General features: G+C 44.3%; 1 protein-coding gene across 2 annotated transcripts in view; it reads right to left on the bottom strand.

Moving 5' to 3' along the window:
- Positions 1 to 4,867: 4,867 nt before the first annotated feature.
- The window catches only part of COMTD1 (catechol-O-methyltransferase domain containing 1), a 982,895-nt gene continuing 966,559 nt past the window's right edge, over positions 4,868 to 21,203 (bottom strand). Inside the window, exons 2-8 of one of the 2 annotated variants that reach the window (XM_050960324.1) lie at positions 14,071 to 14,206; positions 11,674 to 11,807; positions 10,440 to 10,545; positions 9,334 to 9,452; positions 8,883 to 8,937; positions 6,952 to 7,085; positions 4,868 to 5,262 (exon numbers count right to left, since the gene is read on the bottom strand). In XM_050960324.1, coding sequence (XP_050816281.1) covers positions 5,110 to 5,262; positions 6,952 to 7,085; positions 8,883 to 8,937; positions 9,334 to 9,452; positions 10,440 to 10,545; positions 11,674 to 11,807; positions 14,071 to 14,152 — 783 coding nt within the window. In that variant the 5' untranslated portion in view covers positions 14,153 to 14,206 and the 3' untranslated portion in view covers positions 4,868 to 5,109. Of the gene's footprint in view, positions 5,263 to 6,951; positions 7,086 to 8,882; positions 8,938 to 9,333; positions 9,453 to 10,439; positions 10,546 to 11,673; positions 11,808 to 14,070; positions 14,243 to 21,203 lie in introns of those variants that run through there. The other variant, XM_050960323.1, reaches the window with a different exon arrangement.

Genomic DNA, 21,203 nt, shown 5'->3' on the forward strand with positions numbered 1-21,203 from the left:
GTCTACAGCTGGATTCTAATTCCCACAGTGTTTATCTCCCCAGCGCCTAAAGCCCCAGCTACAGGATGTTCCTCACATCAGAGTTTCTCAGTCAGTAGGTCACAACCCCCAGGGGATCGCAAAAGGCAGTCAGAAGGATTGTGACACCTCAGACATGTTAGTGCAATCCAAAGCAAAGAAAATCTTGTTTCCCCTTCTCCCCCAACTTCCTGTACACCTTACTCCTCAAAGCTAGGCATTCTCTGTGAACCTCTCGAGATGGGCGAGATCAGGGCTGCAGTATGGGGGCTGGGCTGGAGTGGAGTTGGAGGCAGAGCAGGGCTGGGTGGCGCTCCCTCCCTACACCCCATGGGGGGGTGGGCCAAAGCCTTGCTGTGCCCCCTGGATGTTCCTCCACACCCTCCTAAGGGGAGTATCCCACAGTTTGGAGACCACTGAACTAGAGGGTAACAGAGTGACATGTAATAGCCAATGTGGATTTGTCATGAACAAATCATGCTAACCAAGCTAATTTCCTTCTTTGACAAGCTTACTGGCCTAGACAGGTGGAAAGCAATAGATGTGAGATATTTTGATTTTTAGTGAGGTCTTTGACACAGTCCCATGTGACATTCTTATAAGCAAACGAGGGGACTGTGGCCTAGATGACTTTATTATTAGCTGGGTGCATAACTAGCTAAAAAATGTACTAAAAGTAGTTATCAATTGTTTGTTGTCAAACAGGTAGGATGTACAGTATTCTAGTGAGATCCTGACAGGGTTTGTCCTTGGTCTGATACTATTCAATATTTTCATTAATGACTTGGCTAAGGAAGTGAAGACGATGCTTATAAGGTTAATGGATGAAACAAGGCTGGGAAGTGTTGCAAGGACTTTGGAGGACAGGTTGAGAATTAAAGGGGTGGAGTGTTAGGATATAGATATTCAGGCCTGTCTGCAAAGGCCTATACTTTAAGAATTTAGGTGTCTTCTTATCACTTAGCTAGTTATAGAGGTATAAAAGAAAGAATAAAAAAATCACTGTCTGTCTGTGTAATGGCCTTCTCTTACTGTGACAGTCTGAGGCCTGGTTCTTCAGCTAAGCAGCAGAGGCCAGCCATAAACTGGGAAATGTATGGTCACATCCCAAACTAGTCATATTGAAATAAGGCAGTCTGGGGCTGTTAGTAAGGTGATTCGATCTATCACCTCCAGAGAAAGGAAAGAGCCTAGAACATGTAAAAGAAAATTTAATTTAATAGTTTTCTATCTGGTAAGAACTCACTTATCAATAGACACAGCAGGAGAACCCTTATGTCTGTATAAATGTAGTTGTAAAATCCTCACTTCTGTATTGTTTTGTATATTTATTTGCAAGGTCTCTGTCTGGTTCTGTAATTGTTTCTGTCGGCTGTATAATTAATTTTGCTGGGTGTAAACTAATTAAGGTGGTGGGATACAATTGGTTAGCTAATCATGTTACAATATGTTGGGATTGGTTAGGTAAATTTTAGTACAATGATTGGTTAAGGTATAGCTAAAATATTACTATATAAATTAGAGGCAAACAGGAAGTAAGTTGGGATTCAAAAACAAGGAAAAGGAACTTAAATTTAAGCTTGTTAAAAGTTCACCCCAATAAACATCAAATTGTTTGCACCTTCGGACTTCAGGTATTGTTGCGCTCTGTTCATGCGAGAAGGACCAGGAAAGTGTAAAAGTAAGGAATAAGCTCTCTAACAATGCTTATAAGGTTTATGGATGAAACTCAGCTGGCAACTGTTGCAAGGACTTTGGAGGACAGGATGAGAATTCACAACAATCTTGACAAATTGGAGAACTGGTCTGAATTCAGTGAGATGAAATTCAGTAAAGACAAGTGCAAAGTACTGCACTTATGATGTGAAAATCAAATGTACAACTATAAATATGGTAAGGGCTGTTAGAGAGAGGATGGGGATCAATTGTTTTCCATGGCTACTGAAGGTAGGACAAGAAGTAATCTGCAGCAAGGGAGATTTAGGATAGATATTAGGAAAAGCTTTCTAACTCTAAGGTGGTAAAACTCTGGAATATGCATTCATGGGGGGAGGCTGTTGAATCCCCATCTCTGGAGGTTTTCCAGAAAAGGTTAGCCCATCCCTGATAGGTGTTTGTCTAAGTTTACTGGTCCTGCCTCAGTGCAGGGGGTTGGACAAGATGACTTATTGAGGCTCCTTCCAGCCCTACATTTCTATGATTCTATGGTAAAACCTATGAAATAGTCCCCCTTCACAAAATGTACATATTTGTAGATTCAGATCATAGAGTCCTTGCTAGCTGGATCATCAGCCACACTGAAAAGCAGAAAGCAACCTGGGCCAAGATTTTCAACAGTGCGTAGTGATTTTCTGAGAGCCTTGAAGGATGTTTCTTAAAGGGGCCTGTTTTGCAGAGGGCAGGTGCTCATGCTTTCTGAAAAATCAGGCCCTGTTAAGGTTCTCACGTCAGCATCTGGAATTTCTAACTCCCTTCTGAAAATCTTGTTGCTGGGAAGGTGTGCAGCTCCTTCTTGGTCCAAATACCTTGCTGAAAATCCAGTTTTTTTTCTTTTCTGGTCAGTAAAAGAACACCTCCCCCCCTCCACTTCTTACAAAGGTGGAATTGAGAGTTCCAATGAACAGTACACAAGCCATCTGATCAACAGCTGGGATGAACCAGCCACAGAGTTGTGGGTTCTGAGAGCTCAGACTCCTAAACCTGTTGAATGCTGTGAATAAGCAGAGTGAGTTTCTGTAAGTTACTTTCTAATTGCACTGGAAACTGTACAGTTTTCCTTTCTGAACTGTCATTCATGGCTAGATCCAAAGCAGCTGTAAAGTGCTTCACACTGCCTGGCAATAATTATAACAGCTTGTAATGTCTTTTAGAGGAGGACTTCAATTTCAACACTGCAAAACCCCAATACTTGTCAAGCAGTGTTTGCTTTGTTTTCTGCTGGAATAGTAGACAGTCTCTTGAGGAAGGTTCATCATCTACAAGTCTCTTTTGACTAGTGTGTGACAAAATCAAATGACAGATGCAGCCAATAACAATAAGTACCTAGATAGCTAGAAAGTCACTAGACCAGTTTTGCTGGAAAGATGTAGGATCCTCACAGTAAAGGGGGGGAAAGTCTTATCCGTATCCATAGTCACAATGTTGTGATATTCTGGATGTTCTGGAACAGATGGGTACTGAGGACATAGTTTCTATCACAATATGCATGATACAAACACTCTTGCCTGCCTGAGTTCTTAGAAGGCCAGAAAGCACAAGCTATACAACAGTGGTCTCCAACCTTTTTACGCCCAAGATCATTTTTTGAATTTAAGGGCAACCCAGGATCTACCCCCACCCCTTCCCCAAAGCCCCACCCATTCTCCCCCATCCTCACGCACTTTCACCAGGCTGGGGCAGGGGGTTGGGGTGCAGGAGGGGGTGTGGGCTCTGGGAGGGAGTTTGGGTGCAGGATGGGGCTCTGGGTTGGGGTGCAGGAGGGGGTACAGGGTGCTGGCTCTGGGAGGATCAGGGCTAGGATTCAGGGTGCAGGAGGCAGTTCAGGGTGCAGGAAAGGGTATGAGGTGCTGGCTCAGAGAGGGCTCAGGGCTGGTGTGTGGCCTCCTGCTGGGCAGCTCTTACCTCCGACAGCTCCCAGTCCCTGGTGTAGTGTGGCTGCTGCTAAGGCAGGCTCCCTGTTTACCCCAGCCCCATGCCACTCCTGGAAGGGGCCAATGTGCCCCTGCGACCCCTGGGGGGGTGGGGTGGCATGTGGCTCTGCACGCTGTCTCTCTCTGCAAGCACTGTCCCCGCAGCTCTCACTGGCCAGAGTTCCCCATTCCTGGCCAATGGGAGCTGTGGGGGCGGTGCTTGCAGAGAAGGGCAGCACATGGAAGGAGACCCCTGCCCACCCTGGGGCCACACTGGCCATTTCTGGGAGCGGCACGGGGCTGGGGCAGGCAGGGAGCCTGTCTTAGTGGCAGCCCTGCTGCACCAGCGGAGATGGCGATCGATTGGTTGGTGACAACTGCAGTGTACGAGGAGATACTATACCCAGTGCTGGGCATGAACAGCAATGCTACAGGCTCCCTGCTGTTTGAGAAATTGATCTTACAGGGAGCTCAAAGCCTGATTACACAGGGCCCGTCTCTTGTTTTCTTAAGTCTTCATGACCTTAAATGTCACTGGCAGATATCATTTTGTACCCACTACATCCCCACCACTTGTTCAGTAACTAAGATAATGAGGAACAGCAGCACACGTCTTTCTATGTCCTTTGCATGATTAAATCAGCAACACTAACACAACTGTACAGTGGCAATCATCTAACTCGAGTATGTGTCCTCCGACCTCACCAGTCTCCTGGCAATGCTACCGTTATGCTACCTCTCATTCTCAGCTTTGTTGCCAGCATGATGACCCTTTTGCTCTTCTGTCAGTGGCACACAGGTTTCATTGTGCTGGGTTACAGCTGCTTTCCTCTCCGGGTTACTCATGCTACTTAGTGGCTTCGTTTCTAGAGTGATTTACAGGGCCACTCCTAAGAGATGGTGAGCACTGTTAAATCCCCTTCAAGGCAGTGAAAGCCAAGGAAAGATGGTCTTTTGGTTAAAACGCTGAACTGGGCCTGGAGCCGTCAGGGCTCCATTCCTGGCAATGCTACAGATTCCCTATGGGATCTTGGATAAATCACTTAATCTTTCAGTACTCACCCTTTGTCTGTGTTGCGTGTGTAAATGTAAGCACTTTAGGATGAGGAAAGTCTGTATCTCATAATACAAATAATAATAAAGTCATTCAGTGTCTTGAAGGAGTGAGTCATTAAGGAGATTCCTTCCCTCTATCACTGTCTCTTACAAAGACAACTTACTGTAGGTTCTTCTTTTTATTGTGATATAAAATTATACTAAATTTTAATATAAATCTTTTTTCTACCATTGTATTTAGATACCTGTAGTTTTTCTGGTAATTTCAAGGGCTGTTTTCCCAGCTTTATGCTATTCAGCTGAGACAGAGGTTCACAATACAGATGCTACTCATGTTCCATCTTAGTTTTGCCTGATGAATTTGTTCTTCTCTGTCTCCCTGTCATTGCTCAGCATTTTTCTCCCACTAAAGCTTGAATGCTAGTGTCACTCCATCCCCCATTGGGAGCATGCTGATATTGACTCGTACATCTCGGAAAATCTTCTCATTGAAGTGGTGGATGCTTTGAGTTTCTGTATCGTTCTTGCTCGGCTTCAATACTTTCCCATGCCATAAAACCTAGTGTAAAAAAGAATCACATGCACACAAATCACCCTCATGTGCAAGGTACACACTGCATCTGACCAGGCTGTTGATGGCACTGACAGTCCAAAGGAAAGTGTAGGGTTAAGATAGAACTTTATTAGAGTTTACAAGACTATGGGCTTCTCTACATGCAGAGTTGTAAGTGTTTAACTAAAGGTGTGATTTTAAAACTGATTAAATTAGAATAGTGCAAAAGGTTGTGTGGATACACTGCAGTTTAATCCATATTTATTTCAGTTGATTTTAAACCCATTCAAAAGATGTTGGAGCTAAACTAATATAAGCCTGGTTTAAACTTATGTAAGTTTGTCCACACAGCCTTCCACAAGCATGTGCTGACAATCCCTTTAACTTCCTTTTGTTAGGCCTTGTCTACACTACAGAAGTTTTGCTAGCATAGCTATGTTGGCTAGGAGAGCGGGGGGAAAAAGCACACCCTCAGCCAATATAACTAGGCTGGCAAAACTCCCAGTGTAGACGTAACTACGCCAACAGAAGAGTGCTTCTGTTGGCTTAACAAATGTTATGCAGGAAGTTGGTATAGCTATGCTGGCGGAACTCCTTTTATTGCCATATTCTGTGTCTCCATTAGGAGGCTTTGCTGGCAGAGCTATCCCAGGCCAGGCTGTGGTAGTGTAGAAAAGCCCTTGATCCCAAAGTAGTTAACATATCAGGAGTCTGGTTGAAGAGCACTATAATATTTTGCATTGATACTAATAACACACCACCCAGAGGCAGCATACTCCAGTGGGGCTGGGAGTCCAGAGTCTATTCCCTGACTTGGTGACTTTTGGCAAGTCACTTAATCTTTCTGGTCTTGATTCAGCAGTCCATCCCTGTTCAGCCTATCACTTAAGCGCATGCTTAACTTTAGGCATGTGCTTGAATCTCATTAGCATCAATGGAACTTAAGCTTAAGTGATAGGTTGAATTGGGACAAACTCCAGTACATATATAAATACTTTGCTTAATTTGGGCCTCTCTCAGTTTTCACATCTATTTATTGGAGACAACTATACCCACCTACTTTCACAGTGTGCTTTGACATCCTTGGGCAGAAGGCTCTATAGAAATGCAACATATTTCAGAGCTGTTTGCAAATATTAAGCCTCAGACCAGCTCTTATAAATAAGTTAACCTAATAGAAATAGGTAGACATATGAAAATGTGTAGACATTCCTAAAACAACTAACACGAATCCCTCTCTTTCTTTTTGAGTAATACTGTTCAATGGTTTCTCTAAAGTATTTGGAAGTCACTTGTAACAGGTATTATGAACAGTTCACAATTGTAGAAGATGCCCTATAGAAGGATATAACTCTTAAATATCAATATCCCATAAAACCTTTTTTGAGTAATGCATGAATAGCTTGATAAGATGTTGGTATTCTGCACTTTGTGTGTGTGTGGGCACAGCAGACGCTGAAGTGTACATATATACAGGTTAATGCAAGGTCATTTTAGTTGCTGCAGATATTATCTGTGTGCGTCATTAACTGGTAAACAGAACAATCATGTTCTCTTTTTTTTTTAATCACCTTATTTAACTTGGAAACTGAATGCTCTGTTTGGGATCTATGTCCCCTGGGTCAGAATTAGATAGTTCCAGTAACAACCTTAATATGATTTAAAGTGGGGGTAGAACAGTGGGTTAATACTTACATTATCAATAGCTATGATTCCCCCTTTCCTTACGAGACGTAAACATTTTTCATAGTACTCATTGTAACTCTGTTTATCTGCATCTATGAAAGCAAAGTCATAGGTCCCAGCTTCACCATCTGCCAGTAGTTCATCTAGACAGGAAACAAAGCATGTTGTGATGCCCTGGTTTAACACTGAATAAAGGAAAGAGACAATCCATGTATGTCAAGGCTCAGAGTTTACAAGGGTCTGGAGAAGCTTACTATCCAATTTTAGAAGCAGCCAAAGCCATAGTGTAGACTGTAGACATGATACTCCTAAATTTGGTTCAGTAAGAATAGGTCAGGATCCTTTAAACTGGGTTTACACTACTTCTCCCATTAGTTTTAAAATCAGCTTAGCTAAACTGGTTTTAAAGATGGTTAGAAATTTCCCCCCAGTAGAAAGGCCCTAGATGTTAAATGAATTTTCTGACAAATCAATCAACTGCTGACCACAATGCTGTAATTTGTGTCATGCAGAATTCTTTGGCCCTTTGATGGACTTTGCCTGAGCATGTGCATCCTTTGTGTAATCACAGATGGCATAAGTGGTTGTCACCCATTGGGCTTTTCTCAGGGCCAAAACAAGTGCAACTGGGATCTGTTAAAACTTTCTTATGCTGCACTCTGGCTGACAGCTCCAAACTGGAACTGTCAGCTGCAGAGAAATGGCTCTGGTCCTCCCCAGGGCACTAGAAGGTGAGAGAGAAGTACTTGGCTGTTTATAGCCCCACCCACCACTATTGTGTGTGTTTTGGGAGCGGACCCCATTTGGAATCTCACTCCTCATTGCACCGTCTCAGCAGTGACCTCTACAGAGAAGGAGAAGAGAGGTAAGGTTTTGAGAGGCCTACTATGAAGGAGCAAGGAGCTCATGCAAGTTATCTGCCCTTCTCAAATTGCTCTGCACCCTCTTGTTTTGGAGAACAATTTGTGAGGCCTTTTCTGCATGGGGTTAGTCAGCAGACAGCCCTGTTGTTATCAGAGTCTGTATGGGTACACTGTAGGGAAGAACATGGCCCAGACAAGGCTAATATTTGTGACAGAAGAGAGTGGGTGACAGCAAGCTGCATTAGTCTAGCTATCAGGCAGGACGGCAGCATCAGTCACACTAAGGAGACACCGCCCCCTGGGTACTACAGTGACTGTGCTAGGCTGCTTCTGGCAGTTTTTTCTCTTAGAAGCACTTCTTCGGAAAAGTTGAGTGTGGGCAAAGAAGCAGCATCGGCTGGTGGAATGGATCCCTGGCATTTGCAGTGGGAATAAACAGTCTTTCTGACAGCAACTTTCCCTCCTTCATGCTGCTCCCCTGTGAGACAGTGCTTCCTATTATACGAACTTGTTCTGCATCTGCCTTTTCCGTGGTCTTGGAAGGCTTTGCTTCCTCCTGACCACGAATACCAAACTGCATTTCCCTAGATCAGAAATGTTCTGCCTCTGATGCTTGTACACTAGCTTCTCGACTCCCTTTGCATCTTTCGCTCCTCGGAGAAGACTTTGCTTGCCTAGAACAAACATATAATCATTTAGAATAGACACTTCATGGGAGTGAAATTGGGCTTTGTCCAATTTAAATCCATCTTAAGCAGCTTTCCCTGTGATAGAAGCAGCAAGACAATACCTCTTTTAATATTACCCACGCAGCCCATTGCTGTGTTTAAGTGACCAATGTAACAATGGATGGTGGATGAACAGTTATCTACTTTCTCTCTCCTCTCTCTACCAGTATGTGGAAACAGCTGAACTCTTCCTAAATTTCCTTTATATAACAGAGAAGCCGTCCATTGTGACTGATGAAACTGCATGTTCATCTTTGCTATACAACTCCTAATCTCAGACTTCACATGAGGGACTCCTCCCTAGTCTAGGTCTTCAGCCTCTACTTTTCATATTTATTATGTTACCTACCAAGTGTTTGAACTGCTGGTTTAATCCGCAAGTCTATTTTATGCTCCACTCCTGCCTGAAACAAAAGAGGAAAGGGATTTGATGGAAGTAGTTGTGAAATATCTTAAAGTGGGATGCACTCAGAAAAGTCACCATAAAAGTGGAGGCTCCCATACCTACTTTCCCTGTTACTTCCAGCATTCATATAACATTTGGTCAAACAACAGGCCAAGTTTACGAAGTTGCATCAACCCAGCCTATACTATAGTGCCTAAAGTGAATGCTCACATTCTGTGGCACTTGGATTTGGGTGGATAAGTTGCATAACCTTCTAACTACCTGATTCTTTCCTGCAGCTACCACACATCTGAGACTTGGAGGGAAAGCTAAGCCCTCCTGGAACATACTCCTACAATTCTGAGCACTCCTATTCAAAGCATGCAGCATTTAGGGACGGGCAGAGACTATCTACCTCTTTCCACAGTGGCTTTCCAATACTGATGTAATCTTCATTTATATCACAGGCAACGACTTTGCCATCATCTGGCAAGACTAGTGCCATGTTTAAGGTATTATAGCCTGTAAAAACACCTAGAAAAGACATGAGAGAAAGAAGTAAGACTCATTTGACCATGAAAACTGATTTAACTGTGGACAAGGGTTGTGGGGTTTTTTTTGTTAAAGAATAAAGCCCCCCAAAAGAGCTCCCAAATCACTAATGAATTAATGCTATCTGTGCCATTACCAGGGTAGCATTTTGTAGCTGCTGAAGCCCAACAGAATAGTGGCTGTGAACTCTTGTTAGTTCTCTAGCTAAAATCATAGCTTACGTCTGTCAAGGTTCTTCTGGCCGCAGAGTACCATCCTGTATGGCATGAATTTGACTTTAGCAGGTCTCTAAGGGAAAAAGAAGAGGAGGGGATGGAGCCACGGCCAGCGTAGCACACTGAATCCTTGTGGGCTGTGTCTGTTGTTCTCCACCTGCAGTAGCTGGCAGCTACTGTGGATGCCCTAACCCTGAAAAACAGGAAGTTGAGAATCCTTCCCTTAGATCCACCCAAACCAAGCCCTTTCACTTGGGCTTTGCTCTCTTCTGCTTTTGTCCCATGGTGTTTTCCATGTAAGCCACTCACGCTGCTATACCGTCAGCCCTGAATTAGGCTTCACCACACCTCTGAGAGGTTGGTCTTATCCCCATTGTATAGATGAGGAAAACAGGCAGGGAGGTCAACACTTTCCAGAGTGGCCACTGATATTAAGTACCCAAACTGTGACCCTTGGGGCCTGATTTCCAGAAGTGCTGAGCGCTCACCACTGAAGTTCATGTCAGTAGGGGCTGGGGATTTGCAGCACCTCTAAGAATCAGGAACAGGTGTCTCAAGTTGGGCACCCAATATCAGTGGTCACTACTGAACATTTGACTTGGTCAGAGGCAAGAAGCTAACTGAAGAGTCCTGCTCTGACCACCTCCCATCGCCCTTGGTGCTCTTTGGTAGGTTTGGTGAAGCAGGAAACTATGTTGACATAGCTTCCAAATGATTGGTGTTGAGCCATGCCCTAAGAAACGTGCATTCTTACCTATTTCAATAGCTTTCTTGGCTTTGATGAGTTTGGCCAAGTTTGCCATAAGCTGAGCCTGGTCACAAGACACCATCATTCCACTCAAGGGATGGTCCAAGGTGAGCTAGAAAAGGAAATGGTACAAAATTGAAAGGAAACAGGAAAAGAAAAACTACCCTGAAGTTCTTTCAGGCAGACTCCCAAGAGCCCAATGTGATCCTCAGGATGAGGACAGCATTGGGGTTTATTATTACTGTTGATCTCAAAGAAGCAATTTCTGTTCATTTACCAAAGAAGATATATGTATAAGCAGCTGCCGTTGTTTTGAGCAAACTAAACAGTGAGAGTAAGTAATCACAGAAGCAACTTACGTAGGGACGGGGGGCAGGGATTCTCTGTCACTTGAAGTCTTGAAATCAAGATTGCTGTCTTTCTACAGGTCATGTTCTAGCTCAGCAAGAAGTTATGGGCTTGATGCAAGAATTGCTGGCTGGAATTCTACAGCCTTCTATGATTAGATCATAATGGTTCTTTCTAGCCTTAAAATCAACACATTTGTTTTCTATTTAAATATTTTATATAGGGAGCAATGCAATGATTATGGAGGGGATAGTTTGGCCCAGTGGATAAGGCACTGCCCTGCCAAAGGGGAACTGGGTTATCTAGTCTGGCATTCTGCCACTGGCCTTCTGGGTGCCATAGGGCAAGCCACTTCAGTATGGGAATCTGGTACTTAAATAGCTTTGAGATTCTGGGCCTTAGATACCATGACAAATCTACATACAGGTGGATAGAGAAAAGGCAATTCTTTAGGGACTAGCAGATCTACGTAGTGGGCACAGACAATATTGAAATGCCTTATAGTGATGGACTCAAGGAGCTCAATCTATTTAGCTTCACAAAGAAAAGGTTAAGGGGTGACTTGTTGACAGTCTGTAAGTAACTACGTGGGGAACAAATATTTAATAATGGGAGAAAGGTCTAATGTGATCCAGTGGCTTGAAGCTGAAGCTAGACAAATTCAGACTGGAAATAAAGCATGCATTTTTAACAGTGTAATTAATGATCAGGATAATTTACCACAGGTCATGGTGGATTCTCTACCACTGATCATTTTTAAATTAAGATTGGATGTTTTTCTAAAAGGCACAATGGTGCCTTCTGGCTTTGGACTCTATGAATCATGGGACATTAATAGTAGTACTGTATACACACCACGCTCCACAAAACATATGTTGAGAAAAACACTGACCAGTCGCAGCTTCTTTAGGACTGGATGCTCCCGCAGAGAGTGATCCAATATGTATTGCCATAGCGTGCTCCCTTTTCCAAGTAGAGCCTTGGATGATCGGGGAATTCCAAAAGCAAAAAATGGATATTTTTTACCTATAAAAAAATTAAGATATTAAAAGGTTTTGTGTCTCAATGGAAAAAGTTTGCAATGACCAGTTATGCCTTGAGCAAATAAAGACCAAGAAAACTGCCACTAAAGGCTAAAGGCACCTTGCTCTGCAAAACCCCAAATGAAGAAGGTGAATGGGCTAGACAGCTCAGGGGATTGGCAGTGGGATTAGAAATTTTTCATCTCTAAAGCATCTGTTCAAATCCAGTCCAGGTCTTCAGTGACTGTAAATTGACACTGATGTCGTTCAGTGGCTGATTTTGCCATGAGACGGCACATTTAATTCAAGGATCTCAAAGAATTTTTTTCTAATAATATCCCCGCTTTACAGAGGGGCAAACTGAGGCACAGAGAGGTCTGGTGACTTGCCACGATCACCCTGCAAGTCAGTGACAGGGCGAGGAACAGAACGCGAGCATCCTAGTCTCTGCTTCTCTGCTCAGACAGTGCTTGCTCTCGCCCCAGCTGATGGGAGAAAACTAGCACCTGGCTCCTCTTACCAGAAGAAAAAGCCATGACCAGAACACTAAGATGGCAATTTCCAATGTGCTTAGGAGGATACATGTCTGTCTGCAGTCACCCTGCAAGGGGAGGGCTGAGACAGCTCACAGCAGCTTTGCTAAAACCGTGGCCTTTTAATCCTGAGCAGAGCTATTGGTAGGTGTGCTTTCCAGCAGATTGCAGTACAGTGGCATAGTGGATTATACAGACAGACTGCGCCCTTAACTGCGCTGTATATTTACTGCCAGAGCTCCAGTCAAATCCTGGCCTATATCCCATTCCTTGTGTTCAGTTCTTGCTAGAAAAGGTCTTTTGGAGAGGATACTCTATTTTGCTATTCGCTCGGAGAAGGTTCCCATGTATACATAAAAACAATGAGGAGTCCGGTGGCACGTTAAAGACTAACAGATTTATTTGGGCATAAGCTTTCGTGGGTGAAGAGCTGGGTTTTTTACCCACAAAAGCTTATATCCAAATAAATCTGTTAGTCTTTAAGGTGCTGCTGGACTCCTTGTTGTTTCTGTGGATACAGACGAACACAGCTACCCCCTGATACTTGGTACCATGTATACAGAACACAACCACAAAAAGGAATAAAATGGGGTAGATGTTTGCTTTTATTCTTCAGCTTATTGAGAATAGACAGAAGTACAAATGGCGAAGCTAAAGCCCAGATCCTGATGTTCCTATACTGGGTCTGTTTGGAGCCTGGACTTTGGCTCGCACTATTATGAAAATAGGCGCTAGTTGCAAATTGTTGACAACTCTTGTGAGTTTCACAATATTTGGTCTCACTCCCAGCTGCAATCAGATAATTCCAAGAGAATCTGAACTTTCATTAAAAATAATAATAATAAAAAAAAATTTAGCCCTTATGTTTGCAGAGAAAAAAAACTTGAACACGGAACTCCTAAAGGATCAGAACCCAGAAGGCAAATAGAAGCCAAGTTTTATTTTTCTACAAATCTCATGATTTGTAAGCCAAATCTCACGATTTCAAATGCTTGGGGCTAGCTATACTGCAGAATGTGCAGCATGCAATCTTGCCCAATGTGCACAGGGTTTGCCATGGATTCCTATAAATGCTCATCCTCCAATGAGATCCGCGAGTACAAACCCATGCAGAGTCCTAAGACAGGCAAAGGAGTCCACAAGAGCCACCCCCATTGCAGGATCAGGATTTTATTTGGTCTCCCACTTCAGACAGTGGCCAGCTTCTGACACAGGAAGGTGAACCAGCCAGCATGCCCCTGACCAGCGCCTGGGGTCAGGAGCAAGGGGAATTCCCTCCAGAGCCCATGCGTGACCTGGGAGCAGTCAGCATGTGACCTGAAGCATAAGATTCTATTACCCTCATTAAAAAGGATATTGTTATTCTCCAGGCCTTTTAAAAAATGTAACCACAATCTTTAAGTCTATAGAAAGCTCTTTCTCTCTCTCCCCCCTTCGCTCACTCCCTATACACTATTTTGCACCTTCACTTGGCTAACATTCTAGAAGCCAGCAGTTTTAATTCCAGCACCTTCCCCCTTTCCCCCAACATCTAGTAAATTACTTTCTAACCTACACACAGACACTTTTTTTTAAATAGGTGGTAAAGTGCAGCTGGATTGAGCACGGTTGGTGACTGTGCTTTGAAGCGGACTGCTGCTTCCTTCTGCTCAAGGAGAGCTCACTCCTGGCCACGGGCTTGGGAACTGGGAGGGTGTATGGATTTTATAGATCAGAGAAGAAAGCAGCGCTTACCTGCTAAAACTCCGGTAGCAAAAGCAACCCCAAGGACTGCGGTCCCAATGGCCATTTCTTTAGTTATACTGAAAAAGGGCATTTGGGGTAACGAAGGAGAAGAAGGAAATAGCAGCAAGATTCAAAATGGATGTTCCTGAGTGCTGCAGCTTTAAAAACAATGACTAACTCACTGAGTGCACTAGGGTTCCTTATCTAGTGAGCATCACGTGTTTGCAGAGACTGAGCAAGCATTGCAGCCACGTGATGATCACAAACAACAGTGGGAGAAGAGCAACATCTACAGGCAAGAACAAAGAGGGCTTGCTGTCATTCGTTTTATGTATGAGCATTGGCATCTTACAGAGGAGAAGCCAGGCACTCTGAAAGAGGCATAAACTCAGGTTACAAGTCAGTGTTTGCAAAATTAGCATTTAAATGTTCTAAGGGAATCCAAAGAAATCTCTGCTGCAATAGTGGAATCTAATTACTGGGAAATCTCTATTTTGGATTACAACAGCCTCAGGCTCTGGGAGGTGTAAAAATAGTTAGCAGCGGGTCTATAAAGGTCTGCAATATTTATTGTTTTATAGGCAGGGTGTTTGTTTCTGTTAAGATGAATACATAACTTTGCACCTGGAGGTTCTCAAAATTAAAGAAGATGGTGTATTTTCAGGGTCTGCAAGATAGCGTGCAGCTATGAGGGGCAGAGCATCAGGGCATGGGACTGGGAGATTTGGGTTTATTTCCAGCTCTACACTGACCTGCTTTGTGACCTTGCACAAGGGACATTTCTCTTTCTTTGCTTCTCCTTTGCTTTGATTGTAAGCTGTTTGGGGCAGGGAGTCTCACGCTACTTGCATCTAGTCCAGTGGGGCTCAGACAGAAGCTGCAGGTGCTACTGTAGTATATACACAAATAATAAATAATGCAGCACCTTCCATCTGAACCCCAACTGTATCAAGAAGCACTCCGTAATAGGGTGACCTGCTTTGTTAAGGCCAAGAGGCCAGGTTCTGGCTAGCCCTCTTCAGTCAGCCCAACCTGTGCTATTCTTAGTTTCCTGCCATTCTAAGGAGGCTGGACTAATTGGGGCCAGGTGACAGCCTGAAACTCTGGGTCTTCATAAAAGGGCACAGAAGAGGCTGTAGCACTACAGTGAACAAGTTAGGATCTTGTGGAAAGCCTGGAAGTTGGGTCTGGGAGGACTCCAGGGAAGAAACTTGGAAGTCAGGGCTTTGTCCCAGAGAGGCTGAGTCTGTGAAGGGGGAGAAGGCTCCAGGGAGGTAACCTGGAAACTGGGCCTCCATCCTGGAGACTTCAAGGTAACCCAGGAGGGGCTGGGAACTGAATCTGAAAATGAGCTCAAGTAGGGTGGAAAACCCTTTTGTTTGTATGGGACATCTGTTCCCCTGGAAGGGGATTAAACTCTCAGAGTAACCCAGCCAGAGCCCATATGAATCCCCTGGAAAGACAGAAAACCCTGGTGAGGGGAAATTGAGGCAGGAAGTGCCATGATTGGCCAGTAGGGGGTGCTCCAGGGCAGGTATGCCCTATTACATACCCTTCTGATCCCATTTTACAGGTGGGGAAATTAACACACAGAGAAGTGGTGTGATTTGTCCAAAGTCACAGGATGAGTCAGCCTGAGTCAGGAACAGATATTTGGGTCTGCTGATTCCCAGTCCGACCAATGTGATCTTAAAACCCCTAGTTCTGTTAGGTTCTCTGTCTTCTGCCCTGCTGGGCATAGAGCTATAGGTGCCATCACCTGAAGGCAAATAATAATATATAAAGGGACGGGGGAGGTGGAAGGGACCAACTGTTCTTATCCCTCACAGAAAGAGAGGGGAGGTGACTTTCTCTCTGAGACATGCAGTGGAGGATAAAGGCTAGTCCCATCCCACTGTTTAACAAAGGTACTGCCCCTTATAAGCAAAAGCACAGGTCTGCATGCAGGGTTCTGCTCCTGGGAGCAGACATCAGCGGGAGCAGGGAAGGGGACCAAACCAGAAAGGGAAGGAAAAGGAGTCAGTGAGTGCCCAAGGGCCAGAGTCACTCCTGGTTTGTGCTAGCAGACTCTATGGTGTATGCCACTTGGGAGAGGTTACAATGGTGTATGACAACCTCAGCATCCTTCCTCAGGGCGGGGCTGCCCACTACCTGAGGAATGGCCAGGACTGGGGAGGCGGCAGGGTTGGTCACGGTGCTAGAGACATGCACTGATAATGTTCTAGTCAGGTTCTTAGCCCACCCGCTTCACCATGCTACCCAGGAGCGGCGCCAGGATTTTGGTGCCCTAGGCAGAGATCCTTCCGCGCTCCCGGTCTTCAGGGCACTTCGGCGGCGGGTCCCGGAGCGAGTGATGGACCTGCTGCAGAATTGCCCCCAAAGACCCGGCGTGTGGAAGGACCCCCCACTGCTGAATTGCCACTGAGGGTGACAAAATGCCGCCGCCCCCAAATCCTGATGCCCGAGGCGACCGCCTAGGTCACCTAAATGGAAGCACTGGCCCTGATGCTACCCGAGCACCTGCCGCTAGTGCATGAAGTGTTATGAATAACTTCTGTCACGTGTGGTTCATTCTCTTTCATCCCCTCCCCGGGGGAGGCCTGGGTGTGCGGAGGAGTGGTTTGCTTTGACCGGGTTTGGGTGGTGGCTGTTTTCAGTGTAGCCTGGTGCTGGCTCTGTGGAGGGGCTCTCCCAATGCACCCCTCCCCCTCCCAGTGGAAACTAAAGCCGTCCTCCCTGTCATAGCCCTTGAGAGAGCCACGCGGGGAATGCTACCTACCCTTCCCTGTCAGGGGGAGTTGCTCCCACCAGGGTGCAGTAGGCCTCACTGGCACAAGAAAGAGCCTGCATGAATCTAATCCTGTATTATGCCTTGCCCCCCAAGAGGAGAATGGAATTTTTCTTTAAAGGGGAAATAATTAAAAGACCTGACTGTGCTCCCATTTCATTGTAGGATGCACACGTAGGCTTCTGGCACACAGCAGTGCACATTAGAGATGGGCCCAGGAGTCCAGGCTTTGGGATTTGGAAACCCAAAGCAATGACGGCTCGGGTGTGTGATGTTATCCAGATAAGCACTGCAAAGGCTGAAGTCTGTGGCAAGTCAGGACAGGGGTTTGCTCATACAGAGCCTGCTGCAGGATGGGGCCCTACAATGTGGGGGAGGGATAGCATGGGATGGGATGGAAGTTGGTAAAAGGTTTCAGTTTTTGCACATCCCTACCTCATGGGAACAAAATAACTCACAGTCAGTTCCTTAGTGTAGACCTGGCCTAGAAACTTTGGCAGTATAGTATCAGTTAAGGATGTGAGATTTTTTTTTGAGATTTTTATACTGGAAAAAGAGTGCTTTTGCTAGTACAGCTCATTTCATTCAAGGATCTAGTATAAGCTATGCCAGCAAAAGCACATTTTTGCCAGTGGAAGCTGTCGTCACTAGGAGCATTTGCTGGTATAGCTATGTGGATAGTAAATGTTTTCTAGCGTAGACTAGACTTTACTTGACAAAGACTTTAGTTCAGAGCTCTGTGTTTCTCTTGCAACAGCTGATTGTTCAGGTGTTTGACATAATCTGCTCTGCTTCACCACTTGTAGGAGTAACTTGAGAAATGTAATCTAAGGTCCTGGCAAACAAAATATCTTTCAGCTCACTTTTAAAATGTACTTGATTTTCGAAGACTACACGAGTGCATATTTGATTTGGGATCTCACCACTTTCTCTGTGTTCATTTGCTTTTGGAAATGAAGGCATTATCAAAGAAGCAGCTGGAAGACATCATTTTCAAGGCAAGCAATCACAGTGCAACAAACTCCTCTATGGGCTATAAATCAGATTTGTGACTGTGTAGCTCCACCTAGTGGTGATTCTGAATAACTCGGGGAAGAGATTTACTACCGGAAATACGTGTGTTTATATAGAACAGTCTGTAAATTTCAACACTTTCTGTATATGAGCACACTGTGTTGTGCTTTCAGGCCCCATTTCAGCAGGGTACTTAGTCATGTGTCTAACTTTAAGCTTGGTAGTAGTTTCATTGAAGTCAGAGGGACTATACATGGAAAGGGATTACTTATCTGCCTTAAGTTAGGCATGCGATTCAGTACCTTGCTGAACTGGATCCTGAATGTTCTAAGCAGTAATTATTCCCCCAGGTGGGAGAGTATTGTGATTTGCCAATCTACTGGGTATAGTAGTTTTTCCTTTGATTTAGGTATCTAACTTACAGGCATCTAAACTATTCTTGGCAGTCACTGAATTATAGAAGTTTGAGGTATAGCGCAATTGCTAAAGAGTTAGTTTCTAAACTGAATAGAAGGCAACCAGCCACTTTTCTGAGACAACATAATTTCCATTTTACGTAGCACAGTGATATGCTAACTGAACAGGAAATGCTGGCTGTCCACTGAATTAGTTCAGATGCAGGCATGCAATGTGCCTGCAATTATCTGAGCACTCAAATGTTTTGGTAGAAGTCTAGCAGGAAAGGAGTGTAGGAAGTAGGTACTGAACTAAGGTTGGTTGTTATGTTCAGATAAATACACTAGCTAGTCTGAACTAGACTTGAAAGCAAAATCTGCCCTTGTTTACGTGCAATACTGCTGCAGTCAACTGACTGCCCCACGAGGGACAGAGGGTTACGCAGGTTGTAAGCAAGTTGTTCCCCCATGTATTTAGTTCAGTGGATATAGTATTTCAATGCATATAACAGCTGTCCAGGAAGGACTTTTTCCCTGGGACTCGGTTCCTGAAGCACAAGGTAGTCTGGGGAGACTGGAAGCCACGAAGATTCCACATTCCTGGAGCATAGAGAGCAGGTGGGGTTTGAGTTCAGGGCTGGCCAATCATGGGACAGTAGTAGAGTTTGTACGTCTTTTTTGCTTCTCTTGTTAATTAGCCATAGGACTGCTTTGTCTGGGATATCTGATCATTTCTTTGTTAGCCAGGAAATCCTGCACCTGTAGTGAATACAGCAATCCATGTGTGTGGAAGAGTGGGCTGGTTGACCACTTCAGAGACCACCATCCATGCACCCCTGCAGATAGGATTGGGGAAGCATATGCCCAGTGATAAAGATCCAAGGCATCACATCTGATCTTCCGGGGTTTCACACTCTTGAGCAATGGGATTCCTGTGGCTGCCCCTTAACCTGGATTTCCAGCATGACACAATGTTACTTGGTCACTGAGCCACCAGCAGAGAATGTTAAGAGGAGTGCAATGGGGTTCGCTTCCAGCTCTTTTTCATTTTATTATTCTTCCATGTATCAGTTGCATGAACTGAATCCCAGAGTGCAATCAGCCCTTTCTGAGACACTTATACACTTGTTCTAGGTGTTGCTAAAGGGTAAGATTGTCACCATCTCAGTTCTCTTATTGCTGTAGCTTAGAGATGCAAGACCTTAGTTGTCTGCGCAGTAAGGACCAGTCCATGCTATGACTGAAAGCATGCCAGCAACAATCATATTTTAAATATAGTTGTTGCTAGCATGGTTTTCCCAGACCAGGGTGGGTGTGGATGACTCTTCTGAGAATGGGATTGTTACTGTATTTCAATATCATTACATACCATTGACATCCTTGAGGGGTCCTATGTAGCACAGCTCGGATAGCATGGCTCATAGAAAATAATCTTTGTGCACACTCTTCAAGGCTAACTAGGGTCTTGATCCTGCAAAGATTCCAGTGGGACTACCTATAGTGTTTGATGCTAGCATGTGTGAAATTTGTTTTCATTCTGAATCAGAACAAAACCAAATATTTTCAAAATCTCCAATGAAATGGAAACTCTGAATTTTTGTTTTAAAAAGTCTGTCATTTTGGTTTTTCCCAACAATTTGTTGTTTCAAACAACAATTTGTTTCAATTTATTTTTTATCTTTTTAAAAATTTGTTACATCCTGTTATGCCAGTAGTAGTAGTGCATAATTTCACACTATTTGCAGCGGTGGTGTAGCTGTGTTGGTCTCAGGATAGGAGAGAGACAAGGTGGGTGAGGTAATATCTTTTATTGTACCGACTTCTGTTGGTGGAAGGGACAGTCTACTGAGCTCCACAGAGCTTTAACACTCCATTGTCTTATGACTGTAGAAATGTAAATTACTCATTTAATTTTAAGTGGTTTCCTTCAACATAGATTCATAGACTCATAGACTTTAGGGTCAGAAGGGACCAATGTGATCATCTAGTCTGACCTCCTGCACAAAGCAGGCCACAGAACCCTACCCATCCACTTCTATAACAAACCTCTAACCTATGTCCGAGTTATTGAAGTCTTCAAATTGTGGTTTGAAGACCTCAAGCTGCAGAGAATCCACCAGCAAGTGACCCATGCCCCACGCTGCAGAGGAAGGGGAAAAACCTCCAGGGCCTCTGCCAATCTGCCCCAGAGGAAAATTCCTTCCCGACCCCAAATATGGCAATCAGCTAAACCCTGAGCATGTGGGCAAGACTCACCACCCAGCACTCGGGAAAGACTTCTCTGCAGTAATTCAGATCCCATCCCATCACTGACCACTGGGCATACTTATCTGCTGGTAATCAAAGATCAATTGCCAAAATTAAGCTATCCCATCATACCATCCCTTCCATAAACTTATCAAGCTTAGTCTTAAAGCCAGATATGTCTTTTGCCCAAAACTTCACTCCTCTAATGGTTAGAAACCTTCCTCTAATTTCAAGTCTAAACTTCCTAGTGTCCAGTTTATATCCATTCGTTCTTGTGTCTACATTGGTACTAAGCTTAAATAATTCCTCTCCCTCCCTAATATTAATCCCTCTGATATATTTATAAAGAGCAAGCATATCCCCCCTCAGCCTTCTTTTGGCTAGACTAAACAAGCCAAGCTCTTTGAGTCTCCTTTCATATGACAAGTTTTCCATTCCTCGGATCATCCTAGTTGCCCGTCTCTGAACCTGTTCCAGTTTAAATTCATCCTTCTTAAACATGGGAGACCAGAACTGCACACAGTATTCCAGGTGAGGTCTCACCAGTGCCTTATATAACGGTACTAACACCTCCTTATCTTTGCTGGAAATATCTCGCCTGATGCATCCTAAAACCGCATTAGCTTTTTTAATGGCCATATCACATTGGCGTCTCATAGTCATCCTGTGATCAACCAATACTCCAAGGTCCTTCTCCT

The sequence above is a fragment of the Gopherus flavomarginatus genome, chromosome 6 (genome assembly GCF_025201925.1).
Source record: "Gopherus flavomarginatus isolate rGopFla2 chromosome 6, rGopFla2.mat.asm, whole genome shotgun sequence".
Lineage (NCBI taxonomy): Eukaryota > Metazoa > Chordata > Testudines > Testudinidae > Gopherus > Gopherus flavomarginatus.